Below are 27,391 nucleotides of genomic sequence, written 5' to 3' on the forward strand. Positions count from 1 at the left end.
TTACATAGTGTGTAGCAGTATAAAGAAAATAAAAATTGTATGTATTATGATTTGATTAGTATGTTACATTTAAATATTTCTAATTTTATTAAGGTACGAGTATATGGTAATGTTACCGGCTGCTAATATATATTTCTCCTAATTTACTGTTTACATTTTAGTAGTTGGTTATTTATAGTCAAATAATAATAATTACATGATCATAGAGTATTGTCAATATTTGCAATCTGGTTGAGAAATACTATGGAATTATTATGAAATGGACAAACATTAGCAATGTTTGTCTGTGATAGCATCACAGCTAGATAAAATAATAATAATAAGATATAGACATATTATATTGTAATATAAATATGTGCTATTGTACATAATTCATTGGTTTTATAATATTTTTTTTAAAATGAGTTGTATAGTTTTATAAAATTTAACATTTAGGTAGGGTTTTCTTCACTTAGGCTTGTATATTAATACATACAAGTACACAATACATATATTCGTAATGTCGACAGCACGACTTTTAATTTCTACTGAATAATGAATTACTCACGGTACTTAAAATCCTTGTAAATGTTCTTTTTCGTACAATTATAGAAATTAATAAAGAAAAATCGCTATTTAACTTTCAAATTTGGCGCATTCCAGTTAGTAGCGCCCTCTATGGTCGCTTGTAGCTTCCGCCAACGCCTCATTCTGTATTGACTTTTTGGTTTTTTTTTTTTTTTTATAAGCAAATGAAAAAACCATACAGGATGAGGCAAAAAAATAATCACACACACATCCAAATATCGTAAAGTGAATGCTCAATTATAAATCGTTTTTTTCACACAGACTAGATTTCATAATACTATAATTTGTGATTTAATCCCACGGTTAATAGCATTAACATATAAAGAAAGGTCTTCTTTATAGGTCTATGGTGAATATATTTTCTATATATTATATTATATAATTTAATAATATTATTCCTGGTTTAACCCTCAATTACTGTTTTTTCCTCGTCTCTCATTAGGGACTATTAATTTTCCCCTATCACCATCTCTTCCCTTCTCTCCGCAAAATTTTTACCAGAGTCTAGAAGGCAAAAACCTAACCGAAGCTGTATATTCTCTACAGCCGGTATATATATATTTGTATATATTATGTATTGTATAAACTATAAGAATACTGAATAGACATGTAAATCGAATGTTTGGAGATCAGGGGTTCTCGAATTATAAGTCCATTCACGGGCAGACAGATATTATGTTTTTAATAAATTATGTAATATTACAGACGGTGATTCTAAAATTCATGTAGGTGTAAACCTTGCATTCGTTGTTGATGTCGTGACCCCGGTCTTATCACACACGAGTGAGCGCTCGTTCACCGCTGTTATCTTTGTCCCACATGGGTGACGCTTTTTGTAAGTTATATGTTTTAACGTCAAAATCAGTATTGTTGGTCTACACCTAGTCAAAATCCGTCCATATTTAAACGTAACTCATGTCCGGCACACAATCGTCGCACCATTGAATATTGACAAACGGCCCGTGCCTTTGAACGGCTGTTACGAACGGCACATGGAAATTCAAAGGCCAACAACGTTTTTCTGTTAACCCTTAACCCCAATCGGGTTAGTGTAGAAACACATTTCACTGTTCGTCTAACCGTGTCTACACAATTAGACTGTGATTCGAATTCGCCAACACTGAACCAAAACTACAGACCGATGCCCAGCAAAAAGAGAAAATACAATTCGAGATTTCCCGCCGTAAGCATGCGATTTTACTTTGACAGTAACATTACCAATGTTTGACTAGTATATCAATTGGTTTTTCTTTTTTTACTTGTAGGGGCGCATTAAAAAGATCATGAGGATCGACGACGACATCGGCAAAGTAGCGTTGCCCGTACCCGTCATGATCTATATCCTTTTTCAACACACTGTAATGATGAATTTGTTATTATAATCATGATAGAAGATTTTTAGTGTTCACTGAGTCTCCAATGGAGTGATGCTGTTAAAGAAAGCAAAGATTAGGATAGTTACAATAATACGGATGTATATGTCATCGTCAACATGAAGTAGAATTGGTCATAATTAAGTACATGACGTAAGTACGAGCATGTATTAGATTGTAATCTAATATCGAGAAGAGAAAGATTGGAAAAATCCTCAAGGAAAGTCATAACAGCAACAGTAAAATCAGACAGTCTAAAATATCAAAAAACCCTTCAGGGATTATTGAATAAAAGTGATTTTAGAATTGCCAATAACATTACTTTTCAATGGTATATTTTTAAATTACATTGCGTAAATTGACTTAAAATGTAATAATAATAATAATAGATAGTATTGTAGTAAAAATATTATATTTCACATAACTGGTGCTGCTAATATTTTTATACTCATTTTGGTATCATTAGTATGTTTGAAAGTTTTTGTTTTGAATTATACCATGGTTAGAAGTTGTTTAATACAATTGTAACATCTCCCTCTGATCTATAAACTATATATTATGGAGAATTCAGAAGGCTGATGAAAAAATTGTACAGACAATTGACAAAACATTTAAAAGAATAAGATGACTTTAAATAATATTAACTATATCCAATTGTAACCTTTCTATTATATGTTACTTAAACTAGAATATGATTGTTGTAAACAATTTTATATTATTTTTATTTTTATTATGAAAGTTAATAAATTTCCTTAATGTCATGTTTACCTCGAGCAGTGGAACTCTTTGTATCGTCATTGTTGACCAAAGCAGGTAACATAACTACTCAAAGGAATGCCAAAACTCTAACTCTCACCCATTTGTGAGTATTTTGTTATACCTATTATACATATAAGTTTTAAAGAAATTTTTAAAAATCTATTCTTTATAAAACACTTTTAGAAAACAATGCATCTATGCAGATAGTCGCCTTGAATTTCTCAGAGAGCTCGTAAAAAATATTCCTGACATTTCTGAAGAAAACAATGACGGAAACACTGTTGAGCAATTTGTTATTAAAAGAAAACCATTTGAGAACAATGAGGACGATTCAGATGAAAAGTATGGTATACCTCATTATGAGTTCATAAATAGTCTTTTAGGTTAAAAATTAATACAGTATTATAAATTAAGAAATAAATAACTAAAAAAAAAATAATATAAAACAAAACTATTTGTACAAAGCAAAACGTTAAAAAAAAAAATTAATGTAAATCTATAGTAAAATGATAAAATAAGCAACAGTATTAATCAAAGAGATTTTAAAATTATAATTTGCTACAAATTTTATGAAATGTGTTTAAATTATGTAAAATATAACTTTTGTTTTTAGCCTGTTACTTAAACAAACAAAATAAACTGTGAGTTCCTTAATTGTAAGCTCTCTTTTATAAGTTACTTAATATTAAACATTTAATTATATTCTGAGCCCTATAATCCTTTAAGTTGAAACACGAGTTACTATTAATTATAATTTCAACAAAATGTTGAAATTAAAATATGTCATTAATAAGAAATTTGATAATGAATTTGTAATTAAAACCATTGAAGGGTGCAAACATAATGTAATGACTAAATTTCAAGTGTAAAAAGAAAATTATGAACAAGTAATTCTTTTTTTTAAATTGTTTATTATTTATAATTTTTATTCAACTTCCATACAAAATTTTAAACTTGATGATATTCGACATTTATTTATAGTATTGTTTTGTAATAAACAAAAAAGAGATATGATATGGACTAATCTTTGTTTTTTTAGTTTTCTTGTATTAAGTATAAACAAGAAAACTATTGTAGACACCTTTAGATATCTGTAGATTTCCTTAAATTAGTATGACACCTATAGTTTTAAACTTAGTCTTTATTCTGAAATTAGCAAAAAATTGGCGATTGGCAATGAAATTGCACTTCTGACATTAAGAGAAAGACCTAAATGGGAGATCCAAATATTAAATTATCAAGTTCATCTCGTAAAAGAAGGCAGTCAGCATGGGTTTTAGTTTTATAAAATATTTTTATATTGTCAGCATAGAGAAGGAATTGAGCTTTCTTAAGATAACTAGAAATAGAGTTCACAAAAAGGCAAAACAAGAGAGGATTCGAGTGTCCTCCGACTATGACTTGTATTCCAGAATAAATTTAAGATTTCTACTAGAGACTTACTCTTGATAACGCAAACATGTGATATGACCTAAAAAAAGCTGTTAAGTATTTAATTTTTTGCATACCAGTTTCTAATTCAAAATAATGATAGTGTTTCATCGCAGTACCCACAAGAGTGTTCCACTATTGTACCAGTGTTTTTTTTTATCTGAAGATATAAACTTCCAGTTAAGAGTTGTAAAATAATAGTTACAAATTATTTTAATCATGTCGTTTTCATCATTATTGCTATCTGTGATTTATTGACACTATACTAATAAAAAAAGAAGTTGGACTTTTTGTATCGAATTGATTAAGTTATGTAGTATCAAACTTGAAGCGATATTAACATAAGTTAAGTATTATTCAGATAATAAATTATATAAAACTTTTTTTTACTTAAATTAGTTTTATTAGCATTTTTTTTTTTAAGTGATAGATTATTATAGTATATTTATTAATTAAACTTTAGTTCTGAATGTGCACAATATTATTTAGTCCATTACACAGTGTAATAAATATCTTTATGTATTGCATCTGTATTGCATCGTCCTAGCTTAATAGTAAATTTACTTCTCTCATTTATGCTTGTATTTTAGTTATTTTAATTTGAAAAACAATATTTAAAGGTACATTCATATTATAACTGAATGAGAATGACAAAATGTAATATATTATATTTATTTATCACTTATATAATATATGTGTACCTAAGTTCTAAAAATATTTTCTTTTTTGTAACATTTGGCTCAGTCACCTTTTAAAGTTATTTTATTTTCCTAAGATGTTGTTGTTTAGTCTTTATAAAATATTCTTCACTAATTTTTGCTAACATTTTTCATTGGATTTCACAGATATTAAGTACAGATATATTATATATATTTATAGCTTGTATGTAAGTTATTGCCACAAAAAAATTAGTTTTAAAAGCATCGCATGATCATCTAACTTGAATCCTATTAAAAGGTAGTTGAATTTGTACGCATCGTCCTCGATCACTTTAACGATAAACCTTCTGTCTTGTCCAAATTATAATATACTAACATAACATTTATATTATTTGTTATCATATTATCAATGGCGAATTTTTTTTTGCAGATTATTAAGTTAACAGCAGTAGCAGAGTAAAACTATGCTAGTCAAATTATGGATGTTTGGCATACTAATTACGTTGTTTCAAAAAATCGTTTTGTAGATCAAAAATACAATGCGTAACATTTTTCTTTGTATTTATAAGAAATTTGTCATTGGTTTTTTTGTTCACTTTCTTACCAGACATTCATTTAATATCGTCCCATGGATGACGTGATATATTTATATTGAAAATTAGTTATAACAAGTGAAACATTTCGTTTACATATTATTTTCTATAATGTGTTCATGTCCTGTTTTACTCATTCCACGATATATTTTTTGTTTTTTTGCATGTGTATAATTATCAAGTAGGTACGTGTATTTATTTATTATACTTCACTCATCTATTTTGTCATTACCTAGCTCTATTATTCATTTTTTTTTTTACCTACAATTTTGTACGTGTCACGCTATTGTATATTCATACCTGTAAATAGTAAAGTAACAGGTTATGAATACTCTCGTATCCTATTTATGTATTAATAAATGTGATATTCGACGTTGACTTCTATTTTTTTTTTTTTCTAGTCCATACCTTTTACCCAATTCACTATAGTGTTTCATATGTACAAGCAACAGGTACAGTTAAAAAATAGTACTTTTTATTATTACTATAGTATTTTACACTTACTCAATTAATTATGATCAGTTATATTGTTTAATTGCTGTGTAATGCAAATACCTCTACTTTTTTGTACCCATAAGTGTGCATGGTAAAAATAAGTATAGTTTTCTAATACCGGTCATCGATGAGCGATAACTATAATTTGAACAATAACCTATATGTATTTTAGGGTGGCCCTTTTATGGGGTTTTGGTGAATATAAACAACTTTTTCTAATTTAATTATTATATTAGAAACTGCACACCTAATATTTAAAGTATGAAAAACGACTTAATTTTAATTTTGTGTGTGCAATTTTTCTTTTAACTTGTTCAACAAATATTTACATAATAGTGTGTCCAGTCGTTCTTGATCTATTGTGGACTGTAACTGTCTTCAAAACGCTCGTTTACAAGTAAGCTAGTTTACTGGCACATTCAAAAACAATTTTATTAAGTTTGAAAATGTAATTAAAACATTAAAACGATCACTTTCATTTAACCAATGTATTCAGTAATGTTTTATTTTAGTTAATGTTACTTAAATAGTCAATATTCCTGTGTAAACCATGTTATTTAGCATTTTAACAAAATATACCATTTGATTCTCAATACAACCACAAACCGCTTTCAGTCACGTTAGTTAAAAGCAATGGATTAAAAATATGAACCAATGAAATGAGTACAGAGTATACTTATCTACTACACTGGTGTAATGTTTTTCAAGTCAACCGAGGCATTGAAGGTGTTACTATGATTTCAGAAAAAAATGCATTTTCAATTTTATGATAACATTGATAAAAAAAGAAATATATTATATTTTCGGGAGAAAGTATATTTTTTGACCATTTTTCAGATATCTGCCTAAAAAAATCCTCGGGTGTGCCTTATAAGTCACAACTCACACCTGTGCGTACGCCTATAATTATTTTATTAACCCAAACTTATGCGCTTTTTTTCGAATACATTTTGGGCCTACAAATGACAGGCGGAGAGGGGTAGAGCTTTCCTGATTGACCCTACTTTTGTGAAATAACATAAAAAAACAAAAGGATTGTTCACTTTATAGTTCTATTATTTTATAATAATTCCGAAAGTGAGTAGTAGTAACAAGGGCATTTACAGTAATATTTGAACCAATGGGCATTCACAGCCAACTTTTAACTAGTGGTCATTCACAACTTACTTTTAACCAATGGGCATTCACATCCCACTTATAACCTACGGGCATTGTCTCATAGGTTAAAAGTGGGCTGTGAATGCCCAATGGATCAAATGTTGCTGTGAATACCTTTATTACTATTACTAGAGTGATTTATGACATTTTAATGGGCTTACATTTTTTGGTTTTTGTTTAGGCGGCGGCGTTGTAAGGAATATGAAAAACATAGAAACAAAGAATTAGTGGTCGGAGACGACATCAGCATAGTGACGAGCCGATGTCTGGCAATGGGCGGTGGGTGTTTGTGTCCCGTTACGGCAGACCCGACACTATGGGTACAGCCAAGGAACCGGAACAGCGAGGACGCCCTGCTCGCCCTGAGCTCGATGCGTTTGTTGTTGTCCACGTACCGGCGGCAGAGGAACGGCAGCTTAGTATGCCCGGCGGTCGAGGAGACCTGTCGTCGGCTGTTTGAGGACAACGGACGATCGTCCACCATCGAGTACCTGGTTAACGCGTCCACGGACCGAGACGCTTTCGTGGCTTACGTGGCCAGATGTGTCCTGTCGGACGTGTACGTAGCGTATTCGTGTCGAAGTTGGCGAATCCAGTTAACGGACAAACTGTGTGTCTCGTTCGCAAAAACTACAGTGGGACAGTCGGCGCTGGCCTCAACCGTGGACTTCTGCAAACGAATACTGGACGACAAGGGCGTTTCCGGGCCAGCACCCAAGTCCGGTTTTTGCGAACGCGCCGTCGTGCCCTTTCAAAACGGGGACACCGTCGACGAGGCGAAGATAGAACTGTTGACGGCTTTGCACGGACGATGGCCAAACGCCGTGGACGCCGTGGAGGTACAGATGAGGGACGACGGCAAAGCACCGGTCTTCGTGGAGTTCGCCAAACTATGGACGTCCATATTGACCGCCGTCGAGTCGACGGAAGCTGTTCCCGCCGACCATTACGGTTCGTGTTTGTTTCGTTTGCGGCGCGTGTTGTACGGGTCGGTTGGAAAAGCTCCCCATCCGGGAGCCTGGACGAACCTCGTACGGTTGTCGAGCGCTTGTCTGAGCTGTGGCCGGACCGCAGCCACCGCTGTTCCCACGGTAGAAGCTATCGTGGCCAACGTCCGGCCGTTGCTGTATCGGCTGACCAAAACCAGAAACCGGTTGCGAGACGACGAACGCCGTGGCCACCGAGCGCTGCAAGAAACCGTTTTGCTGGTGTTGAAGTGCTTGCGGGTCGTTTCTGCATCGGACCGGTCGGTCGACGAACCGCTCGAACTGCTCGACTCTTACATCAAGTCCACCGGCGAAGTGGACATTGCCGTGCCGTTCTGTCGCTGGGTGGTCTCACTGTTCCGGGACCACGACGACCTGATGGTGGAGAGCGCGCTGTGCGCTCTGGAAACTGTGCAAGCCCGGTCAGATCCCAAACCCGCGGCACACCTGAACCCATTCACGAGCTTCGCAGAGTTCATGTCGTGCGTGTCGTTTCAGTCGGACGTCCTGTTGGACTTCTTGATTTCCGACGAAAACACCTTGTTGCTGCGGTATATGTTGAAAATACTAAAGGCCATTTGCAACGACCCCGATGGGTTCTTCGAGGCCTGTACCGGAAACGCATTGGACAACATCATGTCGACACTGATCAGGCTGCGTCTGAAAATACTGAGCCTGGACGACAAACACATATTTCCGTACAAAATCACTCCCATCATCAACCTAATTGAATTGTGTGATAATTTATACTCTGCTCGAATTTGAATATTTTATTTCATGTAAAAGCTGTTTAATTATTTTTGTAATTAACGACCAAAAGATTAATATACATATAACATACTAATATACATACATATATAAGATATCTGTATATAAAAGATTAGCTTTTATAAAAATGAAATATTGTCAAGAAATAAGAGTTGAACAAACTTTAAATTATTTACCAACATATGGTATGACAAGAAAAATGTCATAATACAAATAATATTTCAGAGTTGAAATATGTCTGATGATTGTTCATTTGAAGTAATAACATATAAATCATTTATACGTTTTTACACATTTGTTTTGTTTTTAAATATTTATAAAGTGTACAATCAGTGAAAAACAATAACAAACAAATGGTTCAAATCAATTTCAATAATTTTAATAATAATAATAACACATACAATATACCTATACAATAAACATAAATTACTTCAGCAATAAAAACATTTTGTAGAAGTAACAAAAAACAAAATATTATATATACTTATTTATATATATGTATATAAAGTTTAATGTATAATCTTATAGGTTCCATAAAGAGAGATAGAGAGAAAGAGAGGAAAGTAGATACGCTCAACGCAGGAATAACTGTTCAGAGCGATAAATTTGTTCATGATCAAATAAAAATTATGCTTAAAAATCAATACCAATAAGACTATAAGTTTAAAAATAATTGAGTGGAAACGTAAATTAACAAAATCAACTAACATTTTTCAGTAATCATCATGGAGAAATAACTAATGCAAAGTCCATTACGTTTATGTAATATATATATAAGCTAAATATATATAAATGTATTTTACGTTTTTGTTTTATATAATGTATATATTTTAAAATTAACAACAATAACTGCTTTTGGTAAATTCAACTGTCTAATTTCACACTTGCAATGCTCGTCGCCGCCTGCGTTAAATTATGTATTAAGTCAAGACGCTGCATTTCTGACAGACTTGAGAACATTTCCATGATCACATCTGATGTAACTTCAGGCGTATCCTTTATAACATTGGAAAAAATAATTAAATACAATAATACATTGTTTTTAAAAAAATATGTAGTCAAACTTAATATCTTAAAATGTGAACATACATTAACAGTGGATTTGACTTGATTAATGACCGCATCCTTTCTAACACTCTTTATATTGTTTCCAATCAAAGAATCGGACACAACAGTACCCTCGGAATCGTCAATTTGACTAGATAGCCATTGTACGACGGCTTGATTATTGTCCCAAAGGTAAGACTAAAAAAAGCAAGCGAAACACAACAATTACTTTAGATCAAACTCAATAACAATTTTATAAAAGACTTACAGCTGTAGTGCCCTTATCTTCAACAAACCATCTCCTGAGCATTTCATAGGCAACTTCGTCGGGTATATTTTCGTTGGTGCGGGTGATAATTTTCTGGATTTGATTTTGCATCAATCGTCGTTTCATCCGCCAGTATAATACGTTACGTGATTTCTTCCATTCCACAATGTCTTTGATCACTCCCTTGCTCAACATACACTTGGGCGTGTCGTGCAGATCGGCAAAGTGCACTGCCACTTGATGGTAGATTGGCTTCAACACGGACACTCTTTCGGCGACGTTTTTCTCAATTTCTTCGGCTTCTTCAATGCTTGGGTTCAAATTGGCCTTCAAACTCAGTATATCCGTGTCGATTCTGTAAATAGACTTTAGGATGTCCTTTTCACGGAATTTGATCTCGACAATACCTTCTGGCTCTAAAACGCCTCCCCTAAACAACAGAGAAATTGAAAATAATTTAGAAAATGTAATATCGATATAATAATGTAATACAATAAGGCCTTTTTTTAGAATAATACTAGATTATTGATACGTTGTGTGATATTGTTACCTGCTGTCTGGGTCGGCATACATTTCAATGTGTCTAGGATTGATTGTGGTATCTACAACAGCCCATGCCCCTCCACGTAGCTCGCCGAACGGTGGAATATATGTAATGATTGGTTGATTATACTGTCTCAACTCGTCGACGATGTATGCACCGAATTTCATGATTTGTTCGTACATGTCTAACGATTAGACAACATAAATGATAATACAAAATAAATATACCATTAACTCGACCTTTTTTTTTTTATTTACCTTTCATTCCTCCTGAAAATCCTCTCCAGTTCGCAAAGATAAACAATGGTAGTTCTTCATGAGCAAAGTCTTTTATTGCTTGTGATGTTTTGTAAGCAGAGTCGGGGAACCATACTTGACCAGCTTGAGATACAGTCTACAAATAACAGTAAAATAAAATAATTATAATACAAAACGAACAAGCACGTTGCTTAAATTCATTGTGAACTTGGCGAGTCGTACCTTTGATTCAGAATCTAAATTGGCCGGATCAGCGGGTAACGTCACTTCTACAGTTCTTGTTTCGACGGCAATAACTCCGACTGGAATGCCTCCTAGTCTTGCTCTTCCGCATACGACAGTTTGGGCCCAAGGTCTCATGATTTCGTCCCACGATCCTTTGTCGAAAAAGCCTGATTCCCAGTGACCATCTATACCAACACAAAAGAATTACAGTTTGTCCATATTTACGCTAACAACCTAAATTAAACTGACTCGAGTCTTCTCGTCCGGCTATCATCCAACGAGGATCATAGGGAACTTTGGTTGGCACGTAATCAATGTCTCGTTCGATGGGATCCACCGACTTGACAATAGGTACTGGCGAGTCTTTTGTTTTTGGAATGTATGAGAGCCACTTCAGTATACGGTACACACCGTCCAAGTCACGGCTTTCGGTTTTGTGCGACACACCGTTGTTGTACATAATTTGAATACCACCCAGTTGATTGTTAGAAGCATATACTTCACGACCGAGAAGCTGAAATATTTATAATAAAATTAAAAATCATTTAACATTCTAAAAATAATCAGAATTAAAAAACGTCATAAAAAGAAAATTAATAACAAAATTACTTTGTTCAAAGCACTGTATCCTGTAAGGATAATGTGAGAGTTGTCGATTTGGATTACCCGCTGACCAAGACGTACGAGATAGGCTCCGATACCGATGGCACGGCAAGTTACCATTGATATGGTTACAATATCTTGGTAGGCACGAGACGTCTCACCTGCTATCATTCCAGCGAATTTCAAATTTTCAACACCGTAACCAAAATCTTTGCCTGTTTAAAAAGAAAATATATCAAAATTAATAAAACTCACAAAAGTACAACGGTGACTATATAAGATTACTAACCAATAATGTCAGTCAATTTGTATCGTGCTTCACCTTCGTCTTCAATCAGTTCTGTCTCGACAGAATTTTGACCAGCTAATTTACCGAAATCATCCGGAGTCAAGTACAAATATTTGAAACCCTACAAAGTAAAAAAAAAAAAATGATGTTAGTACAAAGCAGGATATCATAGAGTCAGATTATTCGTACTTTTTCGGGATCGGCTGGGTCATCCCATGCAATTTTGAACATGCCCTTGATTTCTTCGGCGAGACCAATACGAGCTCCACTGTTGGCTGATATATAGATACGTGGAATTTTTCTTCTTCTCGATTCTTTTGAAGCTAAATCGAAAACTATGTCTTCTTGTGGTCCAAATGAACCGATGTTCACAGTCAAATCATTGGCAATCACAATTATATCACGGCCGTTAGGATATTCTGGAGTGTGCATTGTGAATCTCCAAGCAACCATACCAGCCTAATAGGCAAGAAAAAAAAAATAAAAACATATATTCAATTTTAGGTTATTGTAAAAAGTAAGAAATTTGATTAACAACTACTCACAGAATTTTCACCAGAGAAACGTTTTTGTTCAATCAGATGATCGTCTTCAACGACTAACTCGACATAATCAAACACTTGATTGTTCTTTAAAACGCCATCTGCAACAATAGGACATAGTTTAACGAGGTATATAATATATAACTTTATGATGTTATTACCATCTGGATGTTCAGTAATGTACTCTTGCCACAAGACTTCGACCATTTGTCTGAACATATCGGGTATGTCATAAACATATGAAGTTCCAGCGCTCTGGGCTTGGAACCGTTTTTGCTGTAGGAAGTCCTTTGTAACATAAGGTGTAGAAACTGCGAGTCCGTGCAATGGTCCTTGCTTTGATTCATACGATTCAAACTTGATCTGTAGAAATAAAGATCACATCAGTGTTTTGTTGATGACGATTATAATGAAAAATAATTAATTAATTATTATTCTACGTACAATTCCCAACTTGGAGTCAGTTATTTCTTTGTACAGACAAATATCCAAGTGATAACCACTGCCGTTGGCAAGACTCAGACGGACATTAGACGTCTTTGAGGTTGGTGTCGGTCGAATTGTCATTCTGAGCTCGGCTTGGAGTACACGTAACTTCCATAGACGTGGTCCGTAACGCATTACCATATTCGTGACACTCTCTTTAATCTACAGAGAATGAAATTATAATTGGAAAATTATTTCTAGCATACATCAAGATGAAAAATTATAGGCTCGCTTACTTTAGCGGGATCCATAATGACAGTGGGAACAAAATTTAAGAAAATATGGTTACAATCTGTCCTGCGGGCATGTGGATGACTGAAAGCCACTTCTAATTCATCCATCGCTTCTAACAATACACGTTCACCTTCGTTTTGAAGGTACTCAAACGACGCTTCTTTAGTTATCAAGTCTTGATGTCTAATAATTGATCGAATGAAGAACCTATAATCAGTCACAACTTGACCCCTGGGCACCTATGAAATTAATTTGATAAAAATAAATAAAACAAAAAATTATAAAAATTAGTAATGTTAAAAGTAAAACAACTATTATCTGTTTGCTAATACAATATACAGTCAATGTTGAAAAAATAACTCACTTTAGCTTTTCCTAAGTACAGATACATTTTTCTGTTCGATGTAGGCAAAGCTTCCAAATCGTAGGTACGCATTCTATTTAATTCCAGCTGGAAAGCCATGCCAGGTTCCAAATGACGGTAAATCCTATCTTCAGCAAAGCTATCATAGTTTCTGTAGGTGAATAACTTGGGAAATTGTCGCCTATTAAAAGAACAACAGTAAGTATTAGTATTTATGAGTTCTCAACTTTATTATAACTGTTACTAAAACGGGCAACTGCATACTTGTTTAACGCCAAGAAAGTTAATCTACGGATTGATCGTTTTTTCAATTCATCTCGCCGTTTTTGACAGAACTCCTCGTACATCTTGCCAAGTTTGTCATCTTCCATATTACCAGTGTCTTTCATGGCTATGCACAATATATGACATGGTTCCATCTGAAGAAAAACAAAAAATAAGTCAAATCGTTTGTCGTCAGCGATGTTGATACGGATAATTTTTTAAAAGTATATAAATAAATACTTGTAGGTTTTCTTGAGGAGGACCATCGCCAAGAGACAAGCTGACATTAAGAGAGGAGCTCAATCTAGATTCACTGCCACTTTCCACAGCTTCAATGATTTTAGGAGAAATATACACTGGTGAAGAAAGGTCCTCCATTATGTCGAGTATTTCGTCAAAATATTGTTCAAATTGACTAAACGATTCAAACGCCGCCATGCAGCCAGTTCTTTGATAGGTAGGTATGTACGGGAACTGTGTTTTAGTAGGCGATTCCGGATTTTCAGGACCGTTTGCTTGAATTGTCTTGCTTTCATTCAGACGTTGACTACACACAGACCACATTTTTTTATAAACATAAATTATAAAATATTGTATTATATAAACTGAATATAAATTATTTCCTCACCGATTTGGATGGGACGACGGTAAAAGAAATTGGAAGTGTACTAATGGTATTTCACCCGATAGTTCAAGGTGTTGCAAGCATGTCAGGTCATATGATATGTAAACACGTCTTACGTAAACCTATGAATAGTTTTCGCATTACATAGTTTGTTTAAATAAACACCACTTTTATTTTTTTAATTCTCACCTCTAGTGCAGCGTTACACACAGCGCGGTTAGAGTGATAAAAGAAATCGTGAAGAATATCAAAAATAGAGGTTTCAGATTGAATAAGTTTTTGAAGATTTTCAGGATGAAAATCATGTCCATACATGTCAACAGCCGACAAAAATATAGATTCCATTTGGTTGTGTCGCAACTCATAGGCGGGTTGATGAGCTGCAATGAGAACCTATAAAATAAAATAGAAAATGTTACTCGAATGAAATGTGGTAGTATAAAGATTTTCAGAATTAAGAAAATCTAAACTTACTTGACGGGCTCGAAGAGCAACTCTGGAATGTTCACTGCGGTTTAAAGATGTCAATTCGTTCAGCGTAGCGGCCAACTCGTCAGTGAGACCGGGCTCGTTAGACCATAAGTGATCAATTAACATTGTAACAAGCATGTTTTTTTTTGCTACTTGTTTATGTGAAAATATAGTGTTAGTCACCGCGGCCATATCGTCCTTGTAACGGTCTCTCAATGCAGTGGCACATTTATCGTAACTTCCTGTAAAACAAGAAAGTATTAAGCTTCCAAGTATACTGCAAGTAAACTTATTACAGACAACAGCAGGCAAACATACCATGTTGAAATTGGCTTTCTACTTCATAATATTGCTTGAGCAGCTCGTGGACAGCAGACTTCATACGACCTCGAATTCCATTTCTATACCTTTGGACTAGTTGTACGATGCCTTGGGTTGTCTGGAAGAAACTGTCACGGTCTGTGCGTTTTTGTAGTGTTGCGGCGTGTCTAAAATAAAAAAACGATCATAAATAAAAACAACACACATTTTATATGGGAAAATAAGTACCCGTCAATGACTCCGGCTATTTGTTGACTAGGAAATTGAGCAAGTACTGAGGTGATGTTTCTTTCGTAAAGTTGTATAAGAGATTTGATTTTTTTATCGACAGGTTTTGGAATACGACCAGATATAGATGAGATAACTTCCTGAAATAATAATATATATTATATTCATTTCCTATATGGACTATGGGATTTCTGTTTGGGAAAAGTATCAAGTACTTGTAGCTCCAATAGTGGTAAACTTGGGTCCCGTAGAGAGTTCATGAATTTTTCAATAACTTCCCTCAAACGGCAAAGGTGATAAGGTTCTGGTAGACAGTAACCAGCGAGAATATTATCTAACATCGCTCTATAGCTGTTATGAACATGATTGAGATTTTCGTTGTAAATATGTGAAGTTCCGTCAAGTTCAGGAAACTGGCCTTTGTACTCGACAGCCTTAGTGACCAAAGATGGGTCGTCTAGTTCAAGAGTAGCAATGAGTGATCCAGCGTCAAGTACGGCACCGGGACGTTTGTTGTAAAATACACGACCATTTTCGGTCGCTGTCAATGTCATGACCATTTTCATAACCTAAACAGATACACAAAACCTGAATTAATTTTTAAACTCAATTGAAATGTAATTTAATCTCAGAAATTGATGCATAAATAACCTCAATTTCAGCGTAAGCTTGACCCTTTTTAACTGGACCACCGTCTTCGACAATGAAGCTTATCAATTTTCCGGCAGATGGAGAACGTAACAATGACGGATCATTTTCTTTTTCAAAAACACAAGTCTGATTACCGATAACAATTCTGTACCTGTCTACTTCTTCACGCATGTAAGTAGTAAAACTAGATCCATCCAAGGATAATAAAATTCCTTAAAAATAAAATATGTTCATTTTAAATTAGTATATGAGTATAATTTATTATTACAATAGATAAAAATAAAATCAACCTCCATCACTAAGTCGATGAACCTCGATTTCCTTGAATGATCCATTCATCATTAAGAAATATGAATTTAAACCAGATTTAGTGACTTGAACTTTATACTTGAATCCTTCATGAATCAATTCAACGGATACAATGTTATCTAGTGTGCTAGCGCTTAAAACCTGACCACTGTGAAAATTATTCAAATTAAAAAATAGAAATGTAATAACAAGAAAATATAAAATAATGTGATAGATAAACTACCGTTCTAAAGAAGTTTGGAAATTTTGGAATGCATCAGAAATTTTACGATCAGCAATATGAAGTCCACCACAAATAACACCAAGTAATACATTTGGTTTTTCAGACTGCACACGCTCGGCTATCAATACATCTAACCAGGCTGTATCGATAGTGTTGCCCTAAAATAGTTAACAATGTGAAATATCAAGTTTAAAAACATAACATATGTAAACGTACTTGGAAAGAATCGGTTTCGAGAAGAGTAATTAGATATTCAACAGTAGTTCTGAAGTCACCTCGAATCGAAAGTTCTTTTAAAGCAATGACTAGATTTCTATAGAAATAAAGTATTATTTAATTATGATTAAAACAGGCACTGTTATGTATAATCGGTTAGGTACACACTCTCTAGCTTGTTCTCGGTTTTCACCCCACGAGAAACAATGACCAAATTGAGAATCGGCAAATTCGTGCAAGCCACCAGAAGCAGCTACACTGAAATAACCCCACACGTTCTTCGATGAACGGAAGTTGAGTTCTTGTACGGTACCAGAACTGGGCTTGAATCCTATAACAGAAAACAAGTTTTTTAATGTACAGTTTGAGTTGTAAACAAATTTTAGAGTAACAATTAACGTCACAATTGATTACCTTCGTCGGGATTTTCACTAGTAATACGAGCGGCAATGACATGACCCCATGGATGAGGCTTGTGTCTAGGTGCATCAAAGTCAATGTAACTGTCACCCCAAGCGGATTCACTGTAAAGTAACCTGATGTCTTTAATGCAGTTCAGTGGCAATCCCATGGAGATTTGCAATTGAGCAGCTGGTAAATTCACGTCGGACACCATTTCTGTGCAAGGATGTTCGACTTGCAGCCTAGGGTTCAGCTCCAAAAAGAAATAATTACCGTCGGTATCATACAGGTACTCTACCGTACCAGCGCTGACGTAACCGACCATTTTAGCAATACGTACAGCAGCCTAAATAGAAACGAGAATGCTATTAGTACTGGATCGTTGTAGTTTAATCGTGTTCAATTAAAAAAAAAAAAATAGTTTATTACTCTCTCCATGTCTTCAAATACGCTGGGTTCTGCTATAACTGCAGGAGCTTCTTCAATGATTTTTTGATGTCTTCTTTGAATTGAACAGTCACGACCGAACAACGATATGGCATTACCATATTGATCAGCTAACAGTTGCACTTCTAAATGCCTGGCACACTTAGCTAATTTCATTATGAAAATTGGCGACCCGGGGACTTCAGCTTGCACCTAAACAAACAATATGATTTTAAATAGTTAAATATTATATGCACACAAATAAAAACCGATCAAAAATGTAGTTAACGTGTACGTATTAGATACCTGTTTGTAGGCTGCTGGGAAATCGTCAGGATTTTCTACTTTACGAATACCTTTTCCACCACCACCCTCACTAGCTTTTATCATAATTGGATATCCTATTTTATCGGCTGATACCAGACCTTCGTCAACGTTAGCGACACATCCTTTTTTGTACAATTCTGGTCCGATTTCTATCTTTTTACCAGAATAATGTCCAACCACATCTGCAATGGTACAAAAAATAATGTTTATACAAATATAAGACATAGAAACTATTTTTATGTTATTGAACACAATTAACATTTTACATACTTGAACCGGACCAAGGCAATGTGGGAATTTCTGCAGTTTGTGCGACAATACTTGAAGCGATTTTGTCACCAAGAGCAAACATAGCTTTTTCGGGCGGTCCGATAAATGCAATTTTGTTTTTGTCCAATAACTTGGGGAGCTCTGGATTTTCTGATGCATGTCCCCATCCGGCCCACACAGCCTGCACAGATCAATAAAATGATAATTAACAACCATTATGGGAGTATTAATTTTTTTAATATCAGATACATTACCTGAACCTGGGCTCGGATAGCTATGTTGACGATAAGTTCTACGTTGGCGTAATTGTTATTGTTTGTGCCACCGGGAACAGGCACGTAATGATCAGCCATCTTGATGTATTCAGCATTTGCTGAAACGCAATAGATACATGTTAAGATGAGATAAGTTCTTTTTAAATTAGTGCAGCAATCTCACCTTTAAGGTCTTCCGGTGTTACCATAACTACAAAACGGACGGCCCTTTCGTTTCTAAACATCTCATACGACCACCGACGGACAGATCGCATGCATTTGACGGCTGCAATACCATTGTTGGCGATCAAAACCTAAAATACGACCAATAGTCATGGTTAGCATAGGAATCTCAACTAGATTCGAGAATCTAAACTACATAAAATGCAGTCCGACTGACCTTATTTATGACACGCGTTCCTTTGAAACGTTTAACAAACTCCTCCGGTGTGCTTACACTGAAATCTTTTTCTTGTAGTCGTTGATGGATGACAGTACCTTGTGACATACTAGGCCTGGAATTATTTCAACAAAACGTTTAAAATACTAAATGGGATAATAATATTAGTACGTTTATATTATAAAATAAAATATTCGATTATTTTTTATACCTAAAACAACATACTTTTTTCATGTCCAAAGTTAAAAATATTTTTTAATTTCCTGTTTTCTGAATTATTCCTACTACGTAAAATTCTAAAAAAAGATACGATAATAATTTTATATTGAGTGTCCTACATATAGGATACTGGGCGTAAATGGGTTATATTTCAAAGTTTTTAACATCGTTTTCAGACAAACATAATTTTTTCATTAAATAAATTATTTATAAATATTTTACAGTGGAACAATTTTTTTTTTTTATATTGGGTTATTCCCTTCTGTATACATTGGTACTTTAAAGCATTGCTCAACATTAATTAATTAAAACAAATATCAGCAAGCTTTATATTTGCTACTTTTGTAGATTTATTAGCTCAGTATATATTCAAGGTACAAATTGTATAATTTGCGTTATTAAAAAAAAGATTCATTATTTATGATAATATAATAATTTAATATAAATATTTATCGGGCTTTCTAAACAGGATTACAAAAAAAAACCTATAATTACAACTACCAGATTTAATTGGAGAGTGTCTAGTTTATAGATAAAGATAATCATAATTGAATTAATTAATGTGATTGTATGTACACAGCACAAGCAACGCCAGTAAGGAAATGCAGTTACCGCGTAACCTGTGTCAAGCAAATAGTACCTCTGTCGGCTACTAAATTAACAGTAAGTACAGTAATTATGTACCATAAATAAGATAACGTCATGATCTGATCCCGCAATTTTATAGAATGTTATTATATCCGGTAGCGTTATTGCAGTGAAAATGATCAATGGATAACAATATGAAAACAAACATTATATACGGTTTGCATAAAACCATTTTGACGGTCGTTCTAAGGTTTTTTTATTTTTTTTTTACAAATATTTAGTCCTTGGGCGGTGTTTTTTTTTGCATTCTTTAAACAGTAACGTGGTCAGTTAGTATTTCATACCACACGAGTCGAATGAACTTGTATTTGTTAGTATTATAATCGAATAAAAAAATGGATTCAAAAACATAGAAATTGGTATGAAAAATACTTTACATATTTTTTAGTGTGTACTATCGTCAATAAAAAAATTCAAACAAAACAAGAGTTATCAGTTTACCATAACTTGGTAGATTTAAAAACCAAACAAAAGTCGATAACCTTTTGTTTTTCTTTTTAAACAATATATACAAGAGTTGACCATTATTGCGCTATAGAATAATAATAATTGATATGGACTATGGTCATTGACGGTCAGATCGTGTGTACCGACGTTAAAACATGGGCATACATAAGAAGGGGAAATAAAATAATAATAAATTTAAATGATTCATGTCCAAAAAAATGTTCACAAGGTCATAAAAACCATATAAATTATTAATGTAATGTATTTTGTCTCATCACTTGTCTAACGATGTGTTTTTATAAATAAAAGGTGAGAGTAACCAAGAGAGGTATTGGTTTCTCAGGTTTTAGCTTAGCCTTCGAACAATACTTAAATAATAATAATAATAATTGAATAATTTTTCAATTAAATTACGAATCCAGTACACTGATTCATTTTACATAGGTTTATTATATGTAATCGACGTCCAACGAGTAAAAAGCGATTTATTAAAATAGGAATGGCGTTAATCATTTTTTGAAATTCTGTTTTCGAAAGACCCGTGGACAAAGGGTGAACCTTACCTCCCCCTCTCTAATGGGTTGTCTTAGGGTAGAGGGTTTTCCAACACTGGATTGAACAAGAAAATAATTAGAAAAGGCCTATAGACGGGTGACAAAAACGGCGGAGAACACCAAGTTAATAATATTCTGCTACCCTTTGAGAGTCTATTCGTCTCCGCCTTCTCGATTTCAAACAAGATACAAGAAAACATCAATAAGACACTTCGAATACTTCTGAATGATGATGAAAAGAGTGGGAAGCTGATCTCGCAATTATGCAGTATTTCAATGACAATAATAAAACATTTGTATAAAAGCAAGTATACTTTAGTTAAAAATGTATTTGTTTCAATATTAACTTGTGTTCGCCTACTCCAGTTGAGCCGTGAACGAATAATTGATTAACCTAACCTAAACCCCCACTAGTTCAAGTTATTCCAACGACCTTTTTGAAAAACTAGCCTATTTAAAATATAATGAAGATAATATTTAGTAATTATTATTGTGTTCAATATATATAAATTGAAAACTGTTACAGCTACAAGTACAACACGATTTTTGAGTAAGAACCAAATTGATCCTTCAAAGCTGTAAGCAACTTGCAAAACAAAATTCAGGAATTTCTTATTTAGGAATATTAAAGTTTTATGGTGTATAAAAAACTGAATAATCTACATTAACTATTATATCTAATCTGAATTCAGCAGAAAAATAAAATATAAACGTTTTATTTTTCAAACGTACAAAACACATTAAAAATACCTACTACGTGTTTTTACATTTATGGAGACGATTTAAAAAAATATATATATACTAAATATAACCGTATAAATAATACTACGTGATTTAAATGATTAAATAGTTAAAATATGAACATAACCAAAATTAAAAAAAACCCACATGGAAATAAAAAGTCTTGCTAAAACAACTAATATTGAAAACACTATTTTTAAGGGTTATTTTTATCTGGGTTTCTTTTTAGAGGCGTTTTAATACAATTTCAAGGAGCGTGTTCATAACTCATACTATAAGCAGGGCCAGGAATTTTATGCATTCGCATGTTCCTTCATTTAAATTAAAGCCATTAACCAAACTTTACATATAATATACTATATTGTTGTGATGCATGACCGGAGGACTGAAGCATACTTCAGATTGTTTATTATGTACACGAATCACTGCAAATAACATGCATATTTAGTGTGCTCTCGACGACTAATTTACATGATAAAACATGCTCCCTCAGTTTTCATCAATGATTTCCAATAATATAGTTCTATACAGAGATTACATCGAAATTTTCAAGAAGATAAATTATCTACCATAAAACTATTTTGGTCAAATATGTAACTTGGGTCCCTTTCACAAATTCCCATTCAATTAAAGAGCAACATTTAAAAACGTGTTATTGCCATTTAAAAAAAAAATGTTTTTAAAAACATTTAAACATTTTTTGTTTAATACTATAATTGACGGGAATTTGATGTTTTTAATATTAGAACTCAAAACTTAAGTTTTATGACAAAAACTTAACTTAATTACTAAAATGCACTTCAAAACATTCTATTATGTATGTTCGCTTATCCATGTTAAAAAATTACTCATATGTTACAAAACTGTACTGTTGCCTCGTTTGTATATAGTAGTATTGGTCTAGTTATATGAATAACTCATGAGTTACTAAAGAAAACTATTTATAAAGTCTTATTTCATTTATTCATTCTAAGCCATTTTGAGGATTGTAATGTGTTAAAACAAGTTTTAGTAGTACTTATTAAGTTTTTTTTCATTAATATTTTAAGGAGTTTACATTGTATTAGCAACATTAAAATCAACCTAAAAAATGAAGAGTATTATCAATTATCTTGATACTGTAATAATGTAATGATATTTTTAAACCATTTACATAGGTAATATTAAAACTGTTTATATTGGGATCATAAGTTTTTAGGAATTATTATTACTAAAAATAATATAAAATCACTTTAAAACTTTAAAGTCACTTTAAATCACTTTAATTCTATGCAAAATTAAATAATTAAAAGCATTATAAAAAAATATATTATCGATTTAATGTTGTATAATAATAATAATGTGTAATATGTAATGAGCAGAATATTTAAAAAATAATAATACCTAACAGGAAAGCATAGACAGCTAACGGAAAACCCTATTACTCACTATCTTATTCGAGTGATACTTCGGTCAAGTGTTATTGTTGCTTAAACAGTCAATCCATATTGTGCATGTGTACATACAACAATACATAATAAGTGAAAACAACACGATTAAGACACTGACCATTTATTTTAATTAACCAATTGTCATTGTGGCCTAACCTATGGAATATAGACGGACATTCGAAAATGCAAGTTATAGTAATTTCTTCACCCTAGATTTTTTCGTTTTATAATAAGCATATTACAACTACAAAAAAGTAACAAAAATTCTACATATACATTTAATAATTTTGCAATTTAGCGTTAGATTGCCTTTATATCAAGAACAGCTTTAAAATTGACTTTGATTTAAGAGAAATTAATTGCACTGACAAAGTAAATAAAATGCAAATAAAAGTTGCCTGTTATAGGAAACTATTACAACAGTTATTTTAGAACTTTAATTAAAGAGTTTTAAAGTATTAGTCACTTAAAAAAAATACTTAAGGAGAGTATAGAACAAATTTAAAAGTAAAATTGATGTTACCAACATCAAGTACAAATTACAATAAGGATAAATATATTCGATTACTTTTATTACATAATGATATAAAATATAGAAAAAATATATCATTTTTGTTTGATATTATATATTGATTATTGAGTGAAAAGGCCAACGACATTTATTTTTTTATAGTATCTTTGGCCATAAAAAAAAATGTATTAAACATCAGTTTCTTATGTGAAATAATCTTAGCTTTCTGGAAAAAATATTGATTTATTTTTCGAGTAACGGAAAGTCTTTAAAATTGAGTTTATAATCTAAAAAGTTGGTTTTTTCGTGTTGCCTAAAGTTTGAGAATTCTTCTAATACTTTTTTTCTGTAAGCCTAGATAATTTTCATAAAATAAACATATTTCAAATTGGGTTCTCCATAAAAACAGTCAGAAAGAATAAAAAAAAAAAGAGGTAAAATTTTATAGAAAAGTCGAAAAAACGGAAAAACATATTGTTTTAATTATACATAATTTCAACTATTTTGATTACTGTGGTCGTTTTTTTCGTTTTTTGATTTTCCTATGAAATTTCACCTCTTTGTTTTCAGAATTTTTTTATAGAGAACCCAATTTGAAATTTACACATTTTATGTAAAATTAACTTCAAGGCAATCTGTATGGAGTTATAAATCTGTATGACACTACGAGAAATTATTTTGTATTATTATTTTTTTTTAATTTAGATAATTATTTTCTGCTTTTTGAAAATTAAATCATAGATTTAAAATCGATTGCAAAGTTTGTACTTCACAAGCAAACAAACAGACTTACAAGAAAGCAAGTTAAATTGCTTGTCAACCAGTTCTAAGCTATGTTTAAAGTTTCAAGTGTCTAGCTCATCGAAAAGTTTAAAATCAATTGAAAAATGTGTACCGAACAGACCAAAAAGCTAGTTAATAAAAACGTGGGATATTTAAAGCGTATATTTTTATATATGCTAAAAATATGAAAATTGTTAACATATTTCAATGTCGTTAGTATTTTTAATAATACGTATTTTGAATAATGAAATTTAAATGAGTAGTGTTTTTATCCATACATTGTTTGCGATAAAATTAGAAAATTATTTATTTAATATATTATATTAATAATTAATTTGACCATTAGGGCGGGCGTGTCCTTCTCTTGCTGTCTCTCCCTCTCCCAATGACGCCAATGCGTTTTACTGGATTCGCAAGGACATGTTTTGTATTAGCTCAATTTAAAAACTGGATTAATAGTTCGCCGTGATGGAAATATCAATATCATTACTAGCGTCTAACTCCTACTTTAACGGTAAAATTAATTTTGTGGAATCCGAAAATTCCACGTTGCCTTTGGGTAACAAAAATTAATAGATTTACAGACCAAATCCTAATTGGACGCGTAACTAACATTTGTATACCATATAACGAGGGGAGTGTTACGATGGGGAAAAACTAGACAGCGTTCGGTGTTAATAAGTAATTCCCAGAAGGTCATCAGAAGCTCTAAAATTAATGTACATAAGTCATCGTCGGCTGACTCGACGATAGTGTAATTATCGTTTTACACAATCATTTATTTTTATTATATACATCAGACTAACAGAACTCATTTACAACGCCAATCAGTGAAAATACACACCAAAACAATACAAAATAAAAAAATACAATTTCTGAACAGTAAAAAGGCCATGCATATTAATATATTATTATAATATATGATATCCTAAATTTTTTACATGCTATGTAATTTAAATAAATTATATTCTATTACAAAATCAACGGAAAATTAAGGTATTCATATTTTATTAATGTGTTATTTCTTCGCATAAGTTAATCTTGAATAACGTTGCCGAAATTACCATAATTCTGCTTTTTTTTTTATAATATATGCATATAGCTTGGTGGGCTTGGAAGGAAAGGACTGATATTTTGGATCTATCGAATATCAAATATTAAATATCAGATACTATATTTTCACAAATTTATAGAGATCTCGCAGTTGGTAAAACACAAACGGGCACTATTGATGATGGTTTGCTCTGATGTTACAATTAAGCTCGGCGTACGTACGATAATTGCATGCAGTGCACTGACAAAGAAAGAGAGAGAGAGTATTTATAATTTTACTTAACGATTTCGACGACCAACGATGTAGACAGCGTTTTTAATCGCAGTTTTATGACTTGTTAGTACAAGCGGAATACAAAATGTGGTTTACCCGTCACCGCGGACACGATGTATATCGGGTTAGCGCGATTTCCGTTCCGAATATATTACACATTATTTTGGTAAGTTTTTTTTACATATAATCTGACCAACCAACGACCTTTGAAACATTGCTATTACACGGTGTTACATTAACTTGAGGACAGCAACTCCGTTCGCGCTGTGAAACAATCGCCAATTGACGGCGAGCTGATCGAAAAACAGAGTGCGCTCTGGGAAAATGGCCACTGCACTGTCGGGAAAAACCACCCAATTCAATTACCCCCCTTTAACCGGAAAGAAAAACAGGGATAAGGTCCTGCGGGTGAGCCCAAGAATCTCTTAAGACAGCGACGTTCTAACCGTTTACTTGATCCCCGTACGATGGTAGGGGGGTCACTCCACTAATTAATTTATACAGCAAGTGAACGTACCCCGTAGAGGAATACTGAAAACTGTTTTTAAATGAGTTAAAAACATAATGTAATAGTATATAAAATAATTGTTTTTTACACTGTTGCGACACTCCGACGGTCCTTTGCGGATGGCGCCGGTGCTTACGTGTCATCTGTCCTCAGATTTTACTGTGTGTAAAATGTAATAGTCATCATCTATCAAATACTTGTATTGTTAACAGTGCAGATATTATATATTCGGCGCTACTACCAAACTATATCTACATAGGTAGTGTAAATTATTGTGATGATCATTCACTAACCAAATTTAACGCACGGGTTAACTAAGTATCTACTTGGCGGGTACTTTGTACGTGCGTTAGGTATAAGTGGAAGTCTATATAAAAGCATCCTTGAACTAAATCAGGACGGCGACGGCAGCACGTTCCTACGCTTATATAAAACTTATAAATAATAAATTATAAAACGGATCATCGTTGAAAACAAAACAAAACGAAATTTAAAATGTTATACGGTATAATAGTATATGTATAGTATCCACTGTATATATACATATAAATAATATTATATTATATATTAATATATTATATAATGTGTATTCTAACGCCGTCAACCTTGCCTTAGTATTGTGCAATAACACACCACACACAGGTATTGCGCGCGTAACAATAATTAAAACACAGCCAGCTCATTCCGGTCGGTTACACTTTAATACATAATATTATAGTAGGCGCTTTACACTGTGGTTATTCGTTTGGTAAAGACGCTTATCCCAAGCGAACACTTCATTTTTCGGTTGTAACGTTCTTGATTTTCATGGTGAAAAAACCCTTTAAGATTCTCGTTATTGACACAAACTAAGTGCGAGAATAAGGTAAAAATTGAAAAAGACATAGCGAGTAGAATATCATGCGTGATGGGGGGGGGGGGGGGTGAGGTGGGAAAAGGCAACAAGAGTGTTGTTAGACAAAAAAGTGTCATTTAGAGTAAAATAAATTGTATTTTTTTTTTTTATAAAACTGTAGTAAGGTCAGAAATGATTCGTGGAAGTGTTGAAAACCGAAAAAAAATGCAAAATAGAAGTCATCGAAATGACTATTTCGAGATGAACACGTACATGAGAGAAAATTTGGGACGGAGAGATTGTTTTTGGGCATATTAAAATAAGAGAAGACAATGACATAGTAAACGGGTATT

General features: G+C 32.9%; 2 protein-coding genes across 7 annotated transcripts in view; one reads left to right on the forward strand and one right to left on the reverse strand.

Moving 5' to 3' along the window:
- Window positions 1-807: 807 nt before the first annotated feature.
- On the forward strand, window positions 808-8,848 carry LOC126836874 (uncharacterized). The gene is made up of 6 exons (XM_050570543.1): window positions 808-916; window positions 1,273-1,750; window positions 1,833-1,905; window positions 2,709-2,802; window positions 2,883-3,041; window positions 7,217-8,848. The coding sequence occupies exons 2-6, from the start codon at window positions 1,709-1,711 to the stop codon at window positions 8,784-8,786; spliced, it is 1,938 nt and encodes a 645-aa protein (XP_050426500.1). The 5' UTR covers window positions 808-916; window positions 1,273-1,708; the 3' UTR covers window positions 8,787-8,848.
- Window positions 8,849-9,146: 298 nt separating this feature from the next.
- Window positions 9,147-27,391, reverse strand: part of LOC126836545 (acetyl-CoA carboxylase) — a 47,531-nt gene continuing 29,286 nt past the window's right edge. For all 6 annotated transcript variants that reach the window (XM_050570058.1, XM_050570057.1, XM_050570060.1 and 3 more), the window contains 35 exons: window positions 19,036-19,150; window positions 18,820-18,949; window positions 18,636-18,754; window positions 18,382-18,562; window positions 18,091-18,293; window positions 17,788-17,997; window positions 17,371-17,704; window positions 17,125-17,287; window positions 16,957-17,053; window positions 16,741-16,898; window positions 16,499-16,665; window positions 16,209-16,420; window positions 15,773-16,126; window positions 15,558-15,697; window positions 15,327-15,496; window positions 15,012-15,250; window positions 14,727-14,930; window positions 14,541-14,659; window positions 14,153-14,459; window positions 13,913-14,067; window positions 13,649-13,829; window positions 13,287-13,523; window positions 13,009-13,212; window positions 12,726-12,927; window positions 12,568-12,665; window positions 12,212-12,481; window positions 12,023-12,143; window positions 11,740-11,948; window positions 11,380-11,644; window positions 11,128-11,315; window positions 10,906-11,041; window positions 10,655-10,832; window positions 10,105-10,534; window positions 9,879-10,034; window positions 9,147-9,785 (listed from right to left, as the gene is read on the reverse strand). In XM_050570058.1, coding sequence (XP_050426015.1) covers window positions 9,654-9,785; window positions 9,879-10,034; window positions 10,105-10,534; window positions 10,655-10,832; window positions 10,906-11,041; window positions 11,128-11,315; window positions 11,380-11,644; window positions 11,740-11,948; window positions 12,023-12,143; window positions 12,212-12,481; window positions 12,568-12,665; window positions 12,726-12,927; window positions 13,009-13,212; window positions 13,287-13,523; window positions 13,649-13,829; window positions 13,913-14,067; window positions 14,153-14,459; window positions 14,541-14,659; window positions 14,727-14,930; window positions 15,012-15,250; window positions 15,327-15,496; window positions 15,558-15,697; window positions 15,773-16,126; window positions 16,209-16,420; window positions 16,499-16,665; window positions 16,741-16,898; window positions 16,957-17,053; window positions 17,125-17,287; window positions 17,371-17,704; window positions 17,788-17,997; window positions 18,091-18,293; window positions 18,382-18,562; window positions 18,636-18,754; window positions 18,820-18,949; window positions 19,036-19,150 — 6,784 coding nt within the window. In that variant the 3' untranslated portion in view covers window positions 9,147-9,653. The remainder of the gene's footprint in view (window positions 9,786-9,878; window positions 10,035-10,104; window positions 10,535-10,654; window positions 10,833-10,905; window positions 11,042-11,127; window positions 11,316-11,379; window positions 11,645-11,739; window positions 11,949-12,022; window positions 12,144-12,211; window positions 12,482-12,567; window positions 12,666-12,725; window positions 12,928-13,008; window positions 13,213-13,286; window positions 13,524-13,648; window positions 13,830-13,912; window positions 14,068-14,152; window positions 14,460-14,540; window positions 14,660-14,726; window positions 14,931-15,011; window positions 15,251-15,326; window positions 15,497-15,557; window positions 15,698-15,772; window positions 16,127-16,208; window positions 16,421-16,498; window positions 16,666-16,740; window positions 16,899-16,956; window positions 17,054-17,124; window positions 17,288-17,370; window positions 17,705-17,787; window positions 17,998-18,090; window positions 18,294-18,381; window positions 18,563-18,635; window positions 18,755-18,819; window positions 18,950-19,035; window positions 19,151-27,391) is intronic.

Source organism: Adelges cooleyi, unplaced genomic scaffold (genome assembly GCF_023614345.1).
Source record: "Adelges cooleyi isolate 19-005CV unplaced genomic scaffold, UGA_ACOO_1.1 ACOO_flye_CR_arks_rails_tigmint_CR_PRNA_247, whole genome shotgun sequence".
Taxonomy (NCBI): Eukaryota; Metazoa; Arthropoda; class Insecta; order Hemiptera; family Adelgidae; genus Adelges; species Adelges cooleyi.

Coding starts and splice junctions, on each gene's coding strand:
- LOC126836874 (XM_050570543.1), top strand. CDS start 1,709: ATGCCCAGCAAAAAGAGAAAATACAATTCGAGATTTCCCGCC. Junction 1,906..2,708: donor GCCCGTACCCGTCATGATCT/ATATCCTTTTTC, acceptor TGTCATGTTTAC/CTCGAGCAGTGGAACTCTTT. Junction 2,803..2,882: donor ACTCTAACTCTCACCCATTT/GTGAGTATTTTG, acceptor AAACACTTTTAG/AAAACAATGCATCTATGCAG.